The following is a 22,389-nucleotide window of genomic DNA, read 5'->3' as shown; positions in this document are numbered from 1 at the left end:
GATGGGGTTCATGAGACTTAACATTTCAGTGAAAGGGGTTCACAGGTTGTTAAAGTTTGGGAACCACTGTTCTAGGTGATTCCTCCTTGTATTACCAAGTGTCTGATGGCCCCATTTTTTTTGCTAGACTAACAGTACTAGCCATTGCCAATCAAGGAAATAAGTATGCCAACCTACTCTGAACTTTGCTTTTAGCTGAGGAAGTCATACCTTTAATGAATGATTTTAGCATTTGGGACAAGATCTTCTCGCCCTTACTCATGAGTAGTGCCTGACTGACCAAGCAGCCCCACTGAAGACAGTGGGAGTACTCATGGAGCAAGGTATTATTCAGTGTGATCACATTTAATTGTGAGCTAAGAAATGACACTGTTGTATTTCCAGATTTTGCTCAGCTAGCTTCCTCTGCATATTTAGCAGCACTGGAATAGAATTTCACAGGTGAATTTATATCCTTGAGAATATATTTGTATGTTTTAATAAAAATTCGAAACTTTAATGTGAGACCTCAGTTCCCTTCATATTTTAGGGTTCCAGGATTCTTGATTGGGTGTTTTAAAATGAGTCCACTGCCTTTTCGGTACCACCTTGTACAAATGTCAAATCATTAAAGTTGGAAAGAACATGAATGTTTAACTTTTGATATAGATGCAGGCTGGAACTAAACAAACATACAAATCAGGCCTTTGAAGACTTCACCCACTCCCCTTTTTGCTAACAGAAGCACAGCTGTGAAGTTGCACAGTGGATTTGATTTTTTTATAAAAAGGCAACTAAATAGAATGCAGATTAACGTTTCATTACAAAAGAATTTATTGTGGTTATTTACACCTGTTCCTTTGTAAGTGTATAAATGTAAACATTTATTATTGATGTGTTTATCATTTATTTTATAATTCATCCCCAGTTCAGAGTAATACTGTCATTTTAGCATACAAGTAGTGAGAAAATTAAATTATATTCACAGAATATACATTCACGTGCAATTAATGTTCGCCAGCTTTAAGCCAGTGGTATAGACACTGTCCCGTTGGCTCTGCTTCTGCTCCTTGTATGCACACTGGAGTCTGTGATATCTTCTGCGTGGTCTTCACTTTTCTTTTCCTTTAAGCTGTTGATGAATCGCAGGGTGATTTCATCCCATTCTTCGGGCAGCAGCATTAGCAAAAATCCAGTGCAGATGATGATTGTGGCACCCAACCTTACTACACTGAAGATCACCTCGTGTTTTAGGAGATCCACAGCTACAATGGGGGAAAAGACAGTGAAATCAAATACTGTCATTCTGCTTGGTATGGCTTCGTCGAAACAAGTCTTGTATGTTTCCTATAACTTTAACAGTGAGTTTTATTGGAAAGCCTCACTTTTCCTCCATGCCTTCTGTTTTAATAGTAATGTGTACCGTAAGTCATTCAATATTAAGGCTAGATTGTAAAATTCACACAAGCCTTGAGTAAAAGTCAGAGAGTTACAGTCTGGTCCTTGGTTACTTTCTCCATGCAGCAAGGAGGAAGTAATCTTTGCTAGCCCTATACCTGGCACAGATTACTTCTCCATCTACACTGGCGCAGCTATGCTGGCCAGCATGCTGGGGAGGTGGAGTCAAAGCTCCACCCACTCTCCACCCCTGCCCTGTCCCAGACCACGGCAACAGATAGCCCACCCAGGTGCACAATCAAGCCCGTAGGTTGTTATGGGAGTTACATGGACAGTCACTCCTCACTTAATGTCGTCCCGGTTAACGTCGTTTCGTTGCTGATCAATTAGAGAACATGCTCGTTTAAAGTTGCACAGTGCTCCCTTATAACGTTGTTTGGCAGCCGCCTGCTTTGTCCACTGCTTGCAGAAAGAGCAGCCTGTTGGAGCTAGCTGGTGGGCTTGGAACCAAGGTGGGCCGGCGGCCCCCGTATCAGCTCCCCGCTCCCCTCAATTCCCTGTGAGGCAGCCACCCAGCGAGCTATCAATAGCCGGGCAGTTCAGCTGTCCCTCCCCCCACTGCCACGTGCTGCTCCTGCCATCTGCCTTGGAGCTGCTCCCAGGAGCCTCCTGCTTGCTGTGCAGGGTGGGGGAAGAAGGGTGCTAATGTCAGTGTGTCCTCCTCCCCTCTGCTCCTGCCCCCCACATTACGCTCCTTTACCCGATCTCCACAGAGCAGGCAGGGTGTGGGGGACACGACAGGGCTCAGGACGGAGGGAGCTTGCTGGCAGCAGCGGCTGTCTCAACTTGCTGATCTACTTAAAAAGGCAACGTACTTAGCGTGGAGTCAGTGTACTTAAAGGGGCAATGCGCGTCTCTCTCTCTCTCATACACAGAGTGTGTGTGTTTGTCTCTCTGTGTCATGCTGTCTCCCCTCTCTCCATCCGTGCTGCCTTGTAGAGTGAGTCTACATTAAAACAATGTGTTAACCCTTGAGGGCTCAGTCGAGTGCCAGTTCATCATTTAGCAGTAAGGCATTCCCTGGGAAATATCCTACCCTCTGACTCCACCACCTCAACCAAGCTTCACAATCATCATTGCTGTGTACAGTATTAAACTGTTTGTTTAAAACCTATATTGTATATATATATATATGTATAATATGTATGTATATGTGTGTGTGTACATATATATTGTATATATATGTGTGTGTATGTATATATATACTATATATATGTGTGTGTGTGTGTGTGTGTGTGTGTGTATGTATAATATGTATGTATATGTGTGTGTATAAAATATAGTCTTTTGTCTGGAGAAAAAAAATTCCCTGGAACCTAACCCTCTCCCCCCCCCCTTACATTAATTCTTATGGGGAAATTGGATTTGCTTAACATTGTTTCACTTAAAGTAGTATTTTTCAGGAACATAACTACAACGTTAAGTGAGGAGTTACTGTACTAGAAAATCATATATTGACTTTTAATTTCCCAGTGAAAAATTGCACTTGCAAAATCTAAACCTCTTGCACATCTCTAGTGTTGGCAGCTTCATGTTTATTTAAAATGTGAGCTAAGTTAGTGTAAGCAGGGTCTGAATGAATGCTTCCCTGACAGCTAGCTGGGAGGGGGAGAGACTTGGGTGTGTTTATGTAAATACAGTTTGCTCCTGCTTTGCTTACATATTTAGCACATACAGCAGTGTCAAAGTGATCAACTTTGGCTGGGGTTGGGTAGAAATCACCCTAGTTCTAAATGCAGGGGTAGTGAAATATGGTTACCAATGTTGTAATTATTGTGGGAATACAGAAAAGCAGCACTGTGCTTAACCTGTCCCAAAGGATGTCAGAGACCTGTGAAAGTGGGGGGGGGGGAACCGGCAGATCTCCCAGCCAGGAGGCTGCACACCCTCAACAAGGGTCCTCTTTAAGACTGGTTCAACCTGTTCCTCCTGACTATTCAAAGAATAGAGCTAAATAGGCTTCATTAGGAGCCTTTTTTGTTATTGTAAATTGCTCAGTGAGAGCTGTTTCAGAGTAGCAGCCGTGTTAGTCTGTATCCGTAAAAAGAAAAGGAGGACTTGTGGCACCTTAGAGACTAACAAATTTATTAGAGCATAAGCTTTCATGAGCTACAGCTCACTTCATCAGTATGCATCCGATGAAGTGAGCTGTAGCTCACGAAAGCTTATGCTCTAATAAATTTGTTAGTCTCTAAGGTGTCACAAGTCCTCCTTTTCTTTTTTCAATGAGAGCTGCAACCACTTGTGGCAGGACTGTGCTTCTGCCCAGAGCTGAAATCACTGAGAGCTGCAATCACTTGTGGCAGGACTGTTTTCTGGCCAGCCTGCACAGAGCTACAATCACTAAGAGACTGATGGGCAGAGGTCACAGCAAGGGGCAGCAGAAGGTGACTGACAGTCAGCTGGTGAACGAGTGGCTGGAGAGGTGCAACAAGTGGCCAGCAGGGCGGCAGCAGAGAGGTGCGACAAGCGGCCAGCAGGGCGGCTGGTTGAGAGGCGAGACGAGAGCAGTGAGCAGGTGACCGGCAGAGAGGCCCGGTGAGAGCAGCCATCAGGCGGCCAGCAGGAGCAACCAGTGAGTGCCTGAGCAGTGGAGAGAGTAAGGTGCCTCTTTACCACCCCTTCAGTCAGAGGGGAAGTGAACTCTGCAGATGCACCTCTGAACTCTGGGTCTGCACTGACCAAGGACAGTGACTGTGAGTGGGGTGCAGAGAAGGGTTGGGCACGTGAAAGGGACTTTTGGGTGGCTGGATTTAAGAACCTGAGGGGACAAGGACACTGACCAACCTACTTGGGGGTGGGTCTTTTACTCATGGTTTATGTTTATGAACCCTAGTTGTGGTGTTTTCCCAAATTAACACCACGTTACTTCCCTCCTTTTATTAAAAGTTTCTTTTCTACATTCAGACTCTAAGCTTGCGAGTGGGGAAGTATTGCCTCTCAGAGGCACCCCGGGGGGATGTGTCAATTTCCCATGTTATTGGGTGGGGGCTCGAGCCAGTTCTGTATTGTATTGATGGAAAGGAACCCTTAGATATTGAACCCGACCCTGGTTGCTGCTGGCTCCACCTGGCAGAAGCGTTACATTAGTAAATCTTTCCGAAGAAATATGGCAACGTAATTTGCCCTTAAAAATTACTTCAAATGTTAGTACATTTGTTCTATGATTTTTATTCATTAATTGCATTATTTGTACCTGCATTTCCAGGAACACTGAGCACTGTCCCGATAGAAATTAGGATGGGGTATGTCAGCACAACTCCAACATTTACCAATATGTTAAAAGCTGTAAAGACAGAGAATGATACATGAGATGCTGGAAGTAATAAAATAATCACAAACAGACTTTCTCAACTTTTAAATTACATTAGGCACTCTAATAAGTTCTTGCCCATCAAGGGCCTGATCCTGCATGTGTCACGAGCAGAATGTGAATGTAAGTTTTGCATGGGGAAGGAGAGAAGGGTTGGCTGTAAGTTCGTATTTAAAAAAAACTGCTCATTCAAAATGGGCCACTGTCCTGTTTTGAAGCTTCAGCTGAAGCTGCAGCCAGGCTCCGAGGAGCAATGGGTGTCTTCAAGAAGTGCTTTACACCCTACCCACAAAAGAAACCTGGACTGTTCTCAAACAGGCTAGTCCCTCTTGGGTTAGGGTGGAATTCTGCTGTCTCAACAGGCCAGGAATGGAGCGGGGGGTAGCATTTCACCAGCTAAGGAGGTGCTGCCTCTGGCTACACAATCCATGAAAGGAGCATGGCAGCAAGAAGCACATGTGCCTACCAGTTTTGAAGGGTAGCCAGCCCTGTCCTTTTTCTTCAGCCACTGAAAAAAGAAGGGAGTCATCTACTCTGTAGTTCACGGGGAAGTGGCCAGTGGATGAGATGAGAGCGGCAGCGTAACTGGAGAGGACTCTGAATTCCCTTTCACGGGCTTTAAGAAGTGCAGGAACCAGAGGGGAGGTGTTCTTTTGGATGCACAATCCCTTACAAGTAGGGCCATGGCTACTAAATGGATGTTGCAGCATGAGGAGGCCTAGCCAAGTGAAAGATTATAAGCTATTAGAGCATCACTGAAATCCCCCATCCTTTTAAAGGGGTTTTAAAGTGAAGGCAGTTGAAGGACAGGGCACTATATATATATATATATATATATATATGTACTGCACTATATTGTATGACCCAGCATCCGTGGGGGTACTGGGTTGATACAGGCTCATCAGTTATTCTGTTTTCCCTTTCCTGTTTCCCTTTCCTGCTTCCCCTCAGTTTTGCAACTTCTTGAGCCTCAATCCCCTTGGAGCAGCATTATTTCTATTATGCACTGCTGCTACCACCACCACTCAGATAGACATCACCTCTGAATGCAGCTAAGTTAGATTCCCCCTGAGCTCAGCTAGGTTTCTGCACCCTCAGGTGCAGCCAAACTATGCCTCCATCCCCAAGTTCTGGAGCTGGGTAGTAGAGAGTTTGGCTGCAGTACAACTTAGAGCGGCCTCAGGGCTGCTGCTGCAAATTGCACTGGCTGCAAACAGCTCCCAAGGGGCCATTCTATCAGTGAGGGAGTGTTTTCTGCAATAGCACCTTGCACCCCCGCCAGGCCGCGCTTCTCCATGGCCACACCACCTGCTCCTACCCTGGTGTTATCAGGAAGGGGCATGGCACAGAGCTAGCAACACTGAGGATTTTATGCTCGCTTTCTGCCTGCTGTGTGCAGCAGCTGCTCTTTAATATCCGTATTCAACCAGCTCCCTGGATGATAAATTACACCTACCTTGGTGCTCTTAGACACTGGTAGAGTGAATGTAATTAGGTCTAGGGCAGCAAGTGGAAGAGAGTCTAATCTCTCAACACCTCTGCCATCCCTTCTGATTCAGTCTCTGAGTGGCTGGGAAACCCATCTCGGCATGAACAATCGTTTTCCCAAAAGCGTTTCCATTTAGTGTACTTATGGCTGAGATCAAAAAAAATCTGTTCGGTTCCAAACAGATGGATGCTTTCATTATTAGCAAAGGAAACTGAGTGTAAAGCAGACCTGGGTCAATTTCAATGGTTCTCTTCACAGACTGAGGAGCACTGCCAACAGTTCTTTGAAAGAGGAAACTTCGCAAATGGAGCAGGGGCGTTAAAGGCCGTGCAGCTTTCATTTGCACCAAAGTGGAGCACAAGCTATTGCAGCATTCAGCATAAAGAAGCCCTGGTTTCGTCGGCCTCTGACTACGAGCACAACACAACAAATGATCAATGGACAGCGCTCCAAGAACTAACATTTGGATGACTAACTAAATACAAGCAGCTACATCAAGTTTATTGGAAAATAAGCCAGTTGTATGTAAGACAATGGGGCAGCGGAAGCACTACTGTAAAAATGTGAACGTAAAAAGGGACAGAATTACTAGAGCAGCTCAGCATTTCTTGTTTAAATTAGGACTTTTCCCCCCCACCAAGTTTTCAGGAGCTATGTTAACCATTTTCCAAGCAGCCCCAGTGACATCCCTTGGGAGGTGAGATGGAGATGTTCGCTACAAAGGAACTCTGCCATTGAAACATTTAGAGAAAGGAGAATTTTCCTGTGGGCGGCTGTTTCAAGGTGATCCTGCAGTAAATAACATGAGAGGCATTAGAAAAATGGAAAAAGTGTTATGCAAATACCTAACCAGAGGCCGGCTACTCCACACAGATAACCCCACGGCACGGCAGAGAAGGGAGACCAGTATTCCACTTTTGTAAAATACAGTATGACTGGGGTAAACGAGATGAAGATTAAATTGAAGAAACCCAGAGTGGAAACGAAATGAGCAGCTTCCCCAAAGTTCGCACTTCCAAGAAACATCTTGAACAAAACCTGTGGTGGAAAGGGAAGATTTTAAAACAGTTACATCCAGTTGCAAGTGAAGTTCTCCCATGTCTGCAAAGCTCTGCTGGTGGGATGGACTAAACTTTCCCCTTGATAATGGAAGAGCTCTGCAAGAGGGTCTTTGAGATTTCCTCCCCCCAGAACCCTCTCCAGTGGGTATTACCACAGAAGGGGATGATCTGGCCCTGTATTATTAAAACTTTATAGGCCTTGCTCTCCTGGTGAGCACTTATAGAATCATAGGACTGGAAGGGACCTCGAGAGGTCATCTAGTCCAGTCCCCTGCCCTTGTGGCAGGATCAAGCATTATCTAGACCATTCCTGACAGGTGTTTTTCTAACCTGCTCTTAAAAATATCCAATGATGGAGATTCTACAACCTCCGTTGGCAATTTATGCCAGTGCTTAACCGCCCTGACAGTTAGGAAGTTTTCCCTAATGTCCAACCTAAACCGCCCTTGCTGCAATTTATGCCCATTGCTTCTTGTCCTATCCTCAGAGGTTAAAAAAAAACAATTTTTCTTCCTCCTCCTTGTAACAACCTTTTGCATTCTTGAAAACTGCATTCGTGTCTCCTCTCAGTCTTCTCTTCTCCAGAACTAAACACACCCCATTGTTTCAGGCTTCCCTCACAGGTCATGTTTTCTAGACCTTTAATCATTTATGCTTGTGAGGAAACCCTTTGGTTTGAATGGGACTGGTTGCGTGAGTAACCATACGCATGAGGAAGGGTTAAACAATCTACCCCTTGCTGTCAGGACACAGCTCTTCTGGCTGGCTCCTTCATGTGTATGATGTCACTTCTGTCCCACTACTCTCCATGTCGCTGTCTGGTCTGTCTCCCCAAGGCAGACACTTCCTTTGGGCCTATCCAGCACCTAGCCATTTTTTTTTCCAGAGGTGCGAAGCAGCCCCAACCACGGCTGAAGTTAGTCGATGCTGCAGGTGGGCATCCAAAACTGGAAGCCTTCTTGAACATTTGGGCTCCCGGCCCCAATTCATTAGAGTACTTAAGCACATGCCTCATTTTAGACATCAGTAGTCCCACTGACTTCAATGGTGCTACTCACGTGCTTAAAGTTAGGCACAAGCTTAAGTACCTTGATGAATCAAGGCTTAAATCAGTGGTCCATGGCCTCAAAAAAAGAGTCTGAGACAGAAAGAGAGAGAGAGAGAGCTGGGATTAAAACTCAGGTGATCCCCATGCTCAGTTTTTTGTCCACACAACTCAACCACGTCCTTCTCACAATACAAACAGGGCCAGCTTTGAGCCAGCAATGGTAACATGACCCGATAAAAATATTTCGCAAGGAACAAATGTAAATAAAATACAACCCTAGAGCCAAGCCCGGTTAAATATTTAGTGTGATAGGGCTCGACTCTGACCTCACACGGATGTAAATTACGAATGACTCCATCAAAAATCAATGGGGTTACATCAGTGTAAGCTGGTGTGAGAGGAAAATCAGGCCCATAGGGTCTCTGAAGTCAGGTGGGGACCCACAGGCGGGTTAAATCACTGCAGAGTTCATCCCCATCGACCCAAATTCATCCATATTGAGTGACTATTCCCGGTGAACCTGACACGTCCAGTTAAGGATGAAGCCGGAAGCTAGCTTTAGATTCCTTCCACATCACTGATCCACATTCTGCTTCACACTCCACCCCACTGACTGCAGGGAGCCTGCGTGCATGCAGTGTCCGTTCTCACTAAATGTCAATCAAGGGAAAATGTCAATCAAGGAGAGCACTCCTTCGAATAAAGCCTTGAAGTAGAACCTCTGGGGTAGAATAGTGCAATCTCATACCCTGCGCACCTCTAATCAAAGGTTGCATGTCCTACTTCCATTGTCCTGGATGGGAGTTCCCAACCCAGAACGAGCACGGAATATGCAATGCAGTGAGATCTGCAGTGCAGAAGAGATGAGGATTTTGCCATCATCAAAGAAACATGGTGTTTAACAGCATTCAATATTTTCTCGTTGCGCGGAGCAAGCCCATTATAAATAGTGTCAATAAATTGCCATGGCAAAAAACAATGAAATCATAGATGATAATCTTCCGGCAGTATAATAATAGAGATTTCATTAAGGCTCATGAAGCAAAGCCCCTCTGAATACATGGCCGTTGCAAAGTAATTATCTCTGTAATAACTTTTCTGACACTTCCTGCTTAGAATCTAAATTATGCAGCAAAGGTGAGCCTTATATATTTTTAACCTGGCTTGCTTTCAACGTGTGTATTTTTTAACGCATGATGCAGAGAATAAGAATATTTCCCTGCTATTAACAAAACATTATGACCCACCTTATAGAGTGCAGAGGTGGATGCAGATCCAACAGCATATGCCACCCCGATAATTGAATCGCCATGGAAACCATCTGCATATGCCATCATAACAATTCCTGTGATTGCCATTATTGCTGCAACAATCTGTATAAGCAAAACAAAGAAATTTAAAGCTCAGTGCAACTTCACTGCTTGGAAAGAGATTAGATTATCTCTGTGTGGTTTTATGATAGTTACCAGCTACTTTCTCTAACTTTAGTTCTTCTAGTTTCCTCTTAAATAGGTGATTATGTAGCTATTGAGAAAGATATGAAATAGTAATGAAGGTATATGCATCATGAACTATATGGGTTTATAACATCACAAAGTCTCATGGCACCTATTGATAGAACTTTTATCATACATTATTTTTAGATTAACATCCACTTTGGTGCAATGAGTCCCAAGATTAAGACAGTTTTAGCACATTATCATCTATGCAACTTAATTTGCTGCTAGACAAAACAAGTCTTTAGTAAGGCTACAGATAGTGTCTTGGATTTTCAAAAGAACATAAGGGAGTTCGGTGCCCAACTTTCAGTGGGATTTGTGTGTAGAATTTCCAAAAGCACCAAGGTGATTTTGGTTCTTAAATCTCGGCGGGATTTAGGACCTGAAGGCCTTGTCTACAGAGGGGAAATGACCACCATAGCACTGCAGAATAAGCGTTCCTGCCAGACCTCCCTGTATGGACATTCTGTTCTGGAATAGAAGTCACTTTTATTATGGAATTGTGTCCACACCTGCAGAATAGTTTATTCTGCAAAAGCTATGCCAGTCAATTTCCCCATGTAGACAAGGCCTTAGGCTCCTAAATCCAATTGTGATTTCCCCAGGTAGTCAAGGCCTAAATCACATAGGTGCTTTTGAAAATTTTACCTGTGTGCCTAACTCCCATTGGTGCCAAATCCCAGCTAGCGTTTCTCACTAAACTTAGAACAAGAGTTTGGGGATGATCTGTACTGGGTAATACTGAATGTGGATTTACCTCAACAAGTACAGCTAGATTGTGTATCTCTCCTCACGCGAGGGAGCACTTTATCCAGGGGGACTGCTTGTGTGGCAACTGTTCACTAATGTGAACCAGGGCTTCACAAACCGGCCCTTTGCTGTGTATGGAAAGCCATCTTTTTAAATGATCTATTACATTTAAAGAGCCAAATTTTCAAACACAGTTGCTTGAAATTAGGTACCTAAAGCTGGGGAGATTTTCAAAGGCACAGATGGTAGTTAGGTTTCCTTAGGAGTTGGACACCTCTCTGTCCTTTGTGCCTTTGAAAATCTTCCCCTCTGGATTTAGTCATCTTGACCAAAATTAGATAGGTAAATAAGTGGTCTGAATTTCAAAGGTGCCGGGTATCCGCAGCTCCCGTTGACTTCTGAGGGAGCTGTGGTAGCTCAGACCTTCTGAAGATCGGGCTCCAGTGTTTGAAAATTGGGATCCATATGTATAATTTCATTACACTGTTAAACGACATGACACCAAAATACCCAGAACACAGTTGTAAAAAGCCACGGGGTTCACCAAAGATTTGATGGGTCAGTTTTAAAACCAACATTTAAAACTCCCACGACTCTGATCCTGACATAATCAACTACTTTTCATTTGTGCTCACAAAGTTGCAGGTTCAAAATAATCAGAGGATTGGACTGAGGCTCCATTTCAAAATCACTTTGGGTGTATTTGTCACAACGTGAGAGGAGCCCCTTAACCCCAGTTCTGAGTTTTTCAACAGCGTGTTACAAACAGCCTGGACACTCTTCCATATTTATGAGACTGTTAATACTGAGCAAGAGAACGCTGCTTTTTGAATAAGGCATTGAGGGAAAGGGAGGACTGCAGGGGGCAGGAATGGTGAGGGGGAAAGGGTTAGGTGGAACGGAGATCTGGCATTCTTTGAGCCAGATCAAAATTTTTTATTCAGACATATCTAGACATGGGGTCCAAATATCTTCAGATTCCTACAATTGCTCTCAATGGCACAGAGCTAGTCTTTCTTTGGCTGCCAAGTGAGACAGGTCCCAGTATCATTGCTCCAGTCTGGGCATAAGCCGACTCTTCCATTTTTGTAAAATCACGTGCTTGGTGATCACGGAACCAAAGTCTCTGTGGCAGAGGGAAACCCCCAGTCTAGTAGATAAGTAACTGAGGATATGATTTTCAGCTAGGGTTTAGCTGAGCCCCATTTCAACTCTTGCATCCATCTCTTTTCACAGCTACCTGACTGTTGGACAGTCCCACAGCACATACAGCGGGGTCCCCCTTTCTTTGTTACAGGGCCAACACAGGCAAGCTGTAAGTCATTTACATTTTTGTACTTTTCATTGTCTGTTTCTTTATGAGAAAAAAAAATCCACACACACAAAAGCAAGCAAAAAATCCACCACTTTTTGTAACAATGTTTTTCCCATGAAAAAACTGTGTGATAGTTTGATAGTTTTTTAATTTCCAGAAATTAAACAAAAACAAATTTTTAAAAAGCCAATATTGTATATTCTCTTCTTATCTTAACATCAATTATTATTTCAATTTAAATGCTACATTAGCATCCCAGCTCTGCTTATGGGAGTGAAAAGCTAAACTTCACCAGGTGCACTTGTTTTCCTTTCAGGTATAACTTCAAAAGAGACTGGCAGAGAGCCAGGGTAAATATGGCCAAACAGATTCTATGTTTATGTCACAAAAAATATGTGCAGAACTTGTTGTATAAAGCAGATGCACAAAACTGTATACAACTTGAATGAGAAACAACATGCTTATTTGGCAATGGGCTTTGCATGGAGAATCATATTTAGTAGTGGCAAGTGGCAATTAATCTTTAAAGGACGGGTTGTTCAAAGCGAGCCAGTTTGTGCCAAGTAGAACTTACATTCTCAGTTCCACTTACCCTTATTATTAATAGCAATGCCTATTTCTTATATAGCGCTTCTCATCAGGAGATCTCAAAGCACTTCACACCCTTGTATTTCTTCCTCACAACACCCCTGTGAGGCACGGAAGCACATTATCTGTATTTTACAAAGAGAAACTAAGGCAAAGAGAGGCTAAGTGACTTGCCCAAGGTTACAGAGGAAGTCAATGGCAGAGCAGTGAATTGAACCTGGGTTTCCCATGTCTTAGGCCAGTGGATCATCCTTCCCTCTCACCTTCAACGGGAGATGTCAATGGGAATTAGGCACCTAAATACCTTTGAGGCGCCGGACCTAAGTCACTTTTGAAAAGAGGATTTGGGAGGGGCAGCTTTTCAAAGATATTAAGTGCCTAAAGCCACAAAGAGGTGCCTAATGAGATTTTCAAAAGTGCTTAAATATCTTAAAAAGAAAAGGAGTACTTGTGGCACCTTAGAGACTAACCAATTTATTTGAGCATGAGCTTTCGTGAGCTACAGCTCACTTCATAGGATGCATACTGTGGAAACTGCAGAAGACATTATATACACAGAGACCATGAAACAATACCTCCTCCCACCCCACTCTCCTGCTGGTAATAGCTTATCTAAAGTGATCATCAAGTTGGGCCATTTCCAGCACAAATCCAGGTTTTCTCACCCTCCGCCCCCCCCCCCCCCCCCACACACACAAACTCATTCTCCTGCTGGTAATAGCCCATCCAAAGTGACCACTCTCTTTACAATGTGTATGATAATCAAGGTGGGCCATTTCCAGCACAAATCCAGCTTTTCTCTCCCCCCCCCCACCCCTCTCTAAAAACCACACACACAAACTCACTCTCCTGCTGGTAATAGCTTATCCAAAGTGACCACCCTCCCTACAATGTGCATGATAATCAAGGTGGCCTTCTCTGTGTATATAATGTCTTCTCTGTGTATATAATGTCTTCTGCAGTTTCCACAGTATGCATCCGATGAAGTGAGCTGTAGCTCACGAAAGCTTATGCTCAAATAAATTGGTTAGTCTCTAAGGTGCCACAAGTCCTCCTTTTCTTTTTGCGAATACAGACTAACACGGCTGTTACTCTGAAACCTGTTAAAACTTAACCTGCTTAGATCAATAGAAGTTAGGTCTCTAACCTGCTTGGGTCCTTTTGAAAATGTTACCCTATACCTCTCTTTACTACACTATGCCTCTTCTTCAACTACTAGTAGGTGTCAGCTACCAACAGTACAAAAATCTGTATATGGGCAACCACAGTATATGGTATCACTTCACTTGATCCATGAGTTTATGTTCCATTCTAGAACCTTTCTGTAAAATAGCCACTACTAGGGAAAAGGAAACCCCAGAAAAATGCAACCTTGTATGAGCTCTCTGTGTTTGGATGGGGGTAGTGAGGCCAAGCTGGATGGTCATAGTAGTCCCTTTGGACCTTGGAACCTATGAATCTATACATCCCACTCTTCATTCTATTCCTCCATACGGGAACAGGCTTACTTGCATTGACCTCAACATGCTCATAACTCTTGTAACTCTTCGTTAAGAAAATGGCTATAATCCAGTCTTATGCTTCAGGGCTTCAACCGGCTCCCTGATGGGATCAGGAAGGAATTTTCCCCAGTACACAAGAGGAGATGTATCCTGGGTTTTCTTTTCTTTTTTTTTTCTTCACCTTCCTCTGAAGCATCAGAGACCGGCCACAGCTGGAGATGGGACAGTGGATGGGGTGGAGCATTGGTCTGAGGAGGCACAGAGAATCTTTTTTCTAGATGTTTGGCTGCTGCGTGTTGCTCACCTGCTCAAGGTCAAACTGATCGCTACATTTGGAGTTGGGAAGGAATCTCCCCCCAGGTCAGATTGCCCAGGGACCTTGGGGTTTTCTCGCCTTCCTCTGCACCCTGGGGCGTGGATCACCTGAGCATACCGTACCTAATTAATTCACTGACACTGCAGGCGCCTTGGGCATTGGTGGCACCTAAGTCTTTCCTGTTCTCTGTGACACACAGTTTAGGTACATCTTATACTTAAAACGCCACAGAGGTGCAGCTGCTGGGGTTCTCCCATCGCTGTAGTAAATCCAGCTCCCTGAGAGGCAGTATCTAGGTCGACGGAAGAATTCTTCCTTGCTCTACATGGAGACCTAGGTCAGTGTAACAACGTTGCTCTGAGATGTGGATTTTTCACGCCCCTGAGCAATGTAGCTGGGTCACTCTAATTTTCTAGTGTAGACTAGCCCTCAATCTCCTGAGGATTGAAATGCTTTGGTTTAACTGAAGTCATTGCACTCAATATAGAAGTATTTAGGTGAAATTTTATGGCCTGTGATAAACAGGAGTTCAGACTAATGGGCCCTACTATCCGTCAACTCTATAAAACTCAATCTTCTTCCTCCTAGAATTGACAGTAATATTTCATAGCTAGATCTACATGTACATGGTATGTCGTCAGTAAGCAGGATGCAGAACTCAGATACAATCTTGAAAAGCTAAATGGAATCCTTGCTTAGCAGCAATCACCAGTGCAGAAATTCTACACATTAACTTCTGTTTATCTGGACAGTCCATCAGTGACTATGCATAGATACGTAATATTTCTGTTTTTCTTTTCAGCTTCCCCCAGGATATGAATTAACAAGATACAAAAAAAAATCAGCTATATAGCAATTCAGAGTTATAACCAAACCCCCTCAGAGATCAGAGCTATATCTCACATTCAGAGGCTTAAAAAAATAAACAAACAGCTACACTGGTGTGTCTTTTAATCTTGGGTTGCATTATAGATTGGTCATATTCTGTCACTGGTCACATGTAATATTGCAAACCTCCTCCCCCAAAGACATAACAAAAGGCCCTGAAGTAATCATCACCTACTTAAAATGTAAAAGACCTGCATGTTCATTTTTATGTTAAGATTCCAGGAGAATTATTTGTGAAAAGTAATCAGTAGAAACTGGTGACTTAAGTCTGGAAATATAAATGTGATGAATAAAGTAGATCTTTTATACTGGATTGATAATCAAACACCTCATGAAAACGATGGGTTGCATGCAAGTATAAAGAGATTTTTTAAAAACATATTTCTAATATCGTGACCCCAGATTTGTATGTGAGAGCAGAACTTGGCAGAATGAACCTGTTTCCTCAAAATCACATCAGTGCCGTTTGTCAGATGCCAGTGTACTTTACAAAAGGTGGCACATAAGAAGGTATACAGCTTCCTGCTTCCTCCATACAGCTCTCATCTCATCAATGGAAAGCACTGTTGTTTCTAGTCTTAATGATTGGAGCAACAGGAGTCACCGAAAGTGTTCTTGAGCCTCATTATTCAGAGATGCTTTTACTTCCCCTTTGTTGAAGTTCTTCAGTCCTTGCTCAGAAAAAATTCTCACTAGGAGTCCAACCATTGTGCAAAACACCATTCCCAGCAGACTCCATGACCGTTTCCACAGAGCCTTCTCCCTACCTAGCAGGTATAATTTAATACCCTTTAATTTGTGGTTCTTGTCGGAAAACCAATGCTGTTTTCCAGGTCTGGTCTTTTCTCTTACCTCCCTGTTATCTGAGGAGAGGTGCCTCTGTAGTTTTCTTTCCCCCTTCTGCCATTTTCAGGGATGGTCACCTAGTTTACTTCTCTTTCCTACATCTTTGGAGAGCTGGCCTGGAGGCATCTTCTGGGGGCTGACAGCCAGCCTGTCACTCTCCCCCATCTGACAGGAAGAGGATCCTCTCCTCTGCCAAAGCTATTACAGCTGCTACTGACTCGGCGGGGGAAAGGGGGGGTCCAATTTCATGGAACGTCCAGTCTCTCTACAAAAATAACTTATGGAGAGGATTGTTTGGCCTCCAGTCTTTCAGCCAAGATGGTGATGGCACACATGGCTGTCGGCTATCATTTTAAACGTCTACATACTCCACCTGGATTGACAGGTCAGAAATTGCTTCCTAAAACTAATTTTGCACCAGGAAGACTTACCCACTGCATGTGACACCACTTCAGTGCTGCCCTGTCAGTTTAATATTATACCCTTGGCATGAAGAGTTATATACATTTCTATGGATGTGGATCGGCTGCCTATTATGTTGGCTAGATATGTGCCTGAAGCAACACCATGGATCTGAGTTCTCACACATGTGATGTTCTGACATGTTAACCGAATGCAGCTAACACATTTTTGCAACAGTAGTACCTTTCCTGGGATCTTGGGGTCAAATCCTGCTCCCTCTGAAGTCATCGGCAAAACTCTCACTGACTTCAATGGGATCGGGATGTGACTGTTAGTGAACAGCACCTTGCTAAGAACCGTATTGTGGACCTCTTCCTCACAGGAGTAAATCCACTGACCTCAATAAGACAACTCAGGTGACTAACTGCTCACCAGTGGCGCAGGAGCAAGGGGCTCTCAGTCCAACCCCACGCTAATTTTAGAGCCAGTTTTACAGTTTGCCAGGATTTTAGAAAGCCAAGCCTTTCCCTCGGCAGCCTTTAGAAGACGATGAGCACAAAATGAGCATCATCTCATCAGCCACAGGATGAATAAGACCTGACAATGGAAAAAACAGTACGAACATTATTTTAAATTTCATATTAGGAGTTACTTCTACAAAGGATACATTAAAGCACTGGAGCGTACGGCTGGTGAGCAGTAATTGTCTTATGCTTGCATGAGAGGCCTGAGCATGTATCCTTCAGGCTCGCTGTGCTGGCAAGTAGCAGCAGGGGTCGAAGGGAAGCAAAGTGGCCTGTTGTAGCTGACTGCTCTTTAAACAAGTTTTTCCAAGCTGGAAACTTTCTTAGGCAACCTAACAGACAATGACTAAAACCAGTTTGCATTGTCTTTCCTGGAAGAAAGGTTAGCCAGGCAGCATTTCACCAAGGAACATTTTTGTCCATGGGGTGCACAGTACAACATTAGTCAGTGTAATATAAGGAAACCTGTCTCCTATCTACAACCAGCCTTCCAGAAAAGAAGCTCAGAGCCAGAGGTGGCAAGAGGTCCCCAAAGGATTTTCTTTTCAAAGATGAGCATTTAAATAGAGCTCACAGAGAAACACAACCAGGGCTCCGAACCTGCAGATACGTATGCATGTCCTTAACGTTAAGCATCTGAAGTCAACAGGCCACCTTACAAAGTTAGTGTTTGCAACATTTGGAGCAGCTCCAACTGTAGTCAACTCCACAACAGGGAGGATTAGAGCAACGTGGATACATCGGACACCCAACTATGCCATGAGAAATTCAGAAGCTTCCAGGGAGACAAGGTAGGCCTACCGGTTATGGAATACTTCCCCATGGGGCACAGCAAGTGCCCTCTGCCTATCTCCCCATCCCACACTATTGCCCTCAGACCAAGTCACCTAAGGCCTGTCCTCGGCTGGCATCTTTTACCAGTTGCACTGTTATGGCTACACGAGTATATGCACCTCATGTGGACATATGACAAGTGCCTTTTTTTGGGTTAGCTTAAACCCGTTGCCAAGCAAAGCCTAAGGCCTGACATCATAATCTTTATCAGCTAGGTGGGGATAGGGCATTGCAAGCATGGAATGTCATCATCTTGTTTGCAAAACCTGTCAAACTTCCACACATCTCTTCCCCCAGATAATCATTATTCACTAAAGGTATCCTCAGAGCAAGACTTGCTGTTAACCTTTACCAGAAAAATAGCACATGGGTAAAAAGTCAGCTTTATACAAGAGAAGAAAAGAGTGACTGGAACTCTGGAGAGCTGCGTTCCATCCCAGACTCTGCCACTGGCCAGCTGGGAGACCTTGGGCAAGTCACTTCCCCTCTCCATGCCTCTGTTTCCCCCTGTAAAATGGGGATAATAATACTGACCTCAAAGCACTTTACAAAGGAGATCTACTGAGGAAACATGCTATCGCAGAGCTATGTATTATACCAGTGGTTGCCAAACTCTTCTGTACTGTAACTGCATGGTACAACAGAAAGAAGTTTCTAGCCCCCTCCCATCTAGACATAAAGAACAGGAAAGTGACTGTGAATCCCTGGGCTTACTAGGATCTTGAGAACCCCACGATCTGTTAACTGATCCATGAAATGTTAAATTTGCTAGGCATTTACTGTTCATTATATTTTCATAATATATGTCTACAGGTTTTGCATCCATTGTTCTGGCAGGGTCTGGTGCCACACTGAGTGGATATGCCCTGGTCTGTGGGGAGCTTGCTTCTGATGATGAGCAAGGAGAGGCTGTGGGGTTGTTTGAAGGACAGAAGTGGGGGGTTCAGGAAATATTTCTTTCAGGATGTGATCTCCATTGAGTATGGGTTATAACTGTATGATGATACCCTATGTGGGGTTCACCAACTCAAAGTGCCACCAGACCCTCCAGAACAACAGATGCAAAACCTGGAGACATATCTCCACTGCTACAATGATCAACACCCCCCTCAACACACCTTTCTAGATCCATAAGTCCTAGACGTGCCTATCACACGTGGTGTACCTCATCCAGTGCACTAAATGCCCCAGCGACAACTACTATGTGGGTGAAACCAATCACTATTCTCTCAAATGAACTCACACAGAAAAATGATAAAAGGCAAAAACACCCATCACCTGTGGGTGAACACTTTTCACAAAGCAATCATTCTATATCTGACCTCTCAATCCTCATCCTCAAAGGAAACCTGCACAACACCTTCAAAAGACAAGCCTGGGAGCTTTACTTTGCAACTTTGCTAGATACTAAAAATCATGGAGTGAATAGAAACAGCGGATTTATGGTTTATCACAACAATCTATAACCCACTAAACCCCACCACTCCAGCTTCCCTCCCTGCCATGACTGGAAAGGTGCTAATGGGCCACTTTACCTTGAATCGTCCCTTGAAATATGTGCAAACTACTTCTGCTCTAAACAATCTGTTCCACCTTGTCTTTAGCTGTGACAAACTCTGAGTACCTTTCCCAGACCTGAAGAAGAGCTCTGTGTAAGCTCGAAAGCTTGTCTCTCTCACCAACAGAAGTTGGTCCAATAAAAAATATTACCTCATTCACTTTGTCTCTCTAATGTGATCCAGTAGCGGGCTTTCTTTCAAACCAGACGACGCCAAATTTGAAAATTCAAGCGTAGCCCTTATGGCCCCTGTTGACAAAAGCACTTAAGCATGTGCTTAAATGTTAAACTCTGAAGTCAATGGGACTTAAGCATGTGCTTAAAGTTAAGCGTGTGCTTAACTGCCTTCCGGAATAGGAATGGCCTTTGGCACATGCTTAAATGCCTTGCTGAATCAGGGCCCAAACTGCAAAGACTTACACACATGCTTAACGTCATGTGCTGTGAGTAGTTCCCTTGACTCCAGTGGAATTACACAGGTTGTGCAAAGTTAAGCACATGAGGACATTTTTGAAGGATTGGGACCTTTTTGTGCAGTATTTAGAGGGAGTGTCCTTTATGATTAGTTATACAGCTAAAACTCACGCAGAGTAACTACACTATGGGGCCAGATTCTCAAGACAGCTCATTCCTCAGCAGCACCCATTTAGGCCCTTGAGTAAGCCCAATAAGAGCTGAGTCCTTTTGAAAATCTGGCCCTGATTGTAGGTGCTGAGTACTTTGTAAAAACCAGCTCAGAGAATATTATTAGCCCTGTATTTTTATGGTCCTTTATTTCTCAGATGACATAACTACACCTGTTTCCAGTGTGTCTCAGGAGTGAAAGCAGCACAGGGCTTGCCAAAATACAGAAGGTGGGTATCTACTGGAGCTTCTCACACTCCTTTGTCACATTCCATTTCCCAAGCACTCACCTGCCTGATTATTAACATCATTAAAAACGATCCCTGTGGACATACTGCTGGAAAATGTACACATATGCACACATACACAATGGGAAAGGACTGCCTAGGAAGGAGTACTGCGGGAAGGGGCCTGGGGGTCATAGAGGATCGTAAGCTAAATAGGAGTCAACCGTGTAACGCTGTTGCAAAAAAAAACGAACATCCTTCTGGGATGTATTAGCAGGAGTGTTGTAAGCAAGACACAAGAAGTAATTCTTCCGCTCTACTCTGCACTGATTAGGCCTCGTTTCTAGTATCATGTCCAGTTCTGGGCACCACATTTCAGGAACGATGTGGACAAATTGGAGAGAGTCCATAGAAAAGCAACAAAAATGATTAAAGGTCGAGAAAACATGACTTATCATAGAATCATAGAATAGAATCATAGAATATCAGGGTTGGAAGGGACCTCAGGAGGTCATCTAGTCTTACCCCCTGCTCAAGCAGGACCAATCCCCAACTAAATCATCCCAGCCAGGGCTTTGTCAAGCCTGACCTTAAAAACTTCTAAGGAAGGAGATTCCACCACCTCCCTAGGTTACCCTCTCCTCTTTCAAATCCTTCCTCAAGGCATACTTCCTTCCATGATGCCTACAAGGAATTAGCCAAGGAACTACAGACAGCTTGAGGAGCAGTTGGTTACAGCTGATGTTTATTGATTTAATATTTTTAAATGGGGTATATAATAGATATGTGCATTGCATATATTTCAGCCCTAACCCTGCCAAGACTTATTACTCCCATCCTTCCCTTAACGGAACTACTCACATACTTGAAATTAAGCACCTGCATAGGTCTTTGCTAAGGTTTCTACCATTATGAACAATAATAACTGGCCATGAAAAGAGACAGTACAGATATTAGTTATAATACCACCTAGCTCTTATGTAGCTCTAGCAGATCTCAAAGGTCTTTACAACAGAGGTCAGTATTATTATCCCAATTTTACAGATGGAGAAATTGAGGCACAGTAGCAATACAGGCTTCCCCACAGTGCCCTGGTTCTAATGTGCCCCACCTCTCTTCTCAAAGGGTAATCTCTGGAAGTTAGTGATTAATTTCCTCTCAATGCAAACTCAATCCTTGGCATTTTTGCTGGGACTGCCAAAAATGATGCTAATTAGTGGTAACAGGGTTCTGACATATGGGTACCAGTCTGCTGGAAAATGGGCAGAGTCTGCCAAACTCATGTCACGTGTGCAGCAGGACACCCACCAAAGAGTAAAAGGTTAAATTCATTACTGATCTAGTCTGAATTGGAACTGGTCGCCTGGACCTGAAGCTCCTCTATGGACCTAATTTGGCAAAACATGTAAGCATGTGCTTTGCTGAATAGAGATGGCATTACTCATGCTTACAAATAAACACATGCTTAAGGATCTGGAGTTTATACCCTCATTTTTAGCTTGGCAAACCATCCAGCCCTCTTTCGGAAAAGGAAATTTTCCCCTCAGTCCCCAGAGCCCAAGAGCAGATTTTCCACTCAGTGTACCTGCCCCCAATTCCAAAAGCCAGGTCAGATGTCACAGTCCAGGGTTCTCCTGCTCCTTCATTCCAGGATCATTTTCCAACATCATCATCCTAAAAACAGTTGTGTCTATCATTTTATAAAATGGCTGGCAGGAGTCCCTCAGCAAATGCACAGCCCGCCATCACCCTCCCCCAGGAACTCATATCCAACAGCTCTGGTGGCCCATTCCAGTTCTAGGTGCCTGACCTGGGCCCGGCCTTTGACATTAATGGCTAAACTCACCCTGACTGCAATGGAACCAGATCAGATCATTAGGGCCTGACCCAACTCCCATTAAAGTCAATGGGAATATTTTCACTGACTGCAACGGTGCAGAATCTGGACATTTTTGAGCAAAAATTCAGAGGCAGCTCCTAATCCATTCCGCATACTCAGACGCGCATGTTACATATAAGAAATATGCTCAGTTTTCCCCAAGTCCACTTGGGTTAGATCTTTCTCTTGTTGGGCAGATGGGGACAGAGGGCTACAAAAAATATACATCCCACTTCTACTCCTATCCACACTGTTCTATCAGACTTATACCCTCAATGTGAAACTCACC

The 22,389-nt window shown here is 43.9% G+C and overlaps 1 protein-coding gene across 3 annotated transcripts in view; it reads right to left on the bottom strand.

Moving 5' to 3' along the window:
- Positions 1 to 825: 825 nt before the first annotated feature.
- The window catches only part of SLC35F4 (solute carrier family 35 member F4), a 182,093-nt gene continuing 160,529 nt past the window's right edge, over positions 826 to 22,389 (bottom strand). For all 3 annotated transcript variants that reach the window (XM_074956440.1, XM_074956441.1, XM_074956442.1), the window contains 4 exons: positions 9,596 to 9,721; positions 7,085 to 7,277; positions 4,634 to 4,723; positions 826 to 1,244 (listed from right to left, as the gene is read on the bottom strand). In XM_074956440.1, coding sequence (XP_074812541.1) covers positions 1,003 to 1,244; positions 4,634 to 4,723; positions 7,085 to 7,277; positions 9,596 to 9,721 — 651 coding nt within the window. In that variant the 3' untranslated portion in view covers positions 826 to 1,002. The remainder of the gene's footprint in view (positions 1,245 to 4,633; positions 4,724 to 7,084; positions 7,278 to 9,595; positions 9,722 to 22,389) is intronic.

Source organism: Natator depressus, chromosome 6 (assembly GCF_965152275.1).
Source record: "Natator depressus isolate rNatDep1 chromosome 6, rNatDep2.hap1, whole genome shotgun sequence".
Lineage (NCBI taxonomy): Eukaryota > Metazoa > Chordata > Testudines > Cheloniidae > Natator > Natator depressus.
This window is presented reverse-complemented; position numbering and strand designations above follow the sequence as displayed.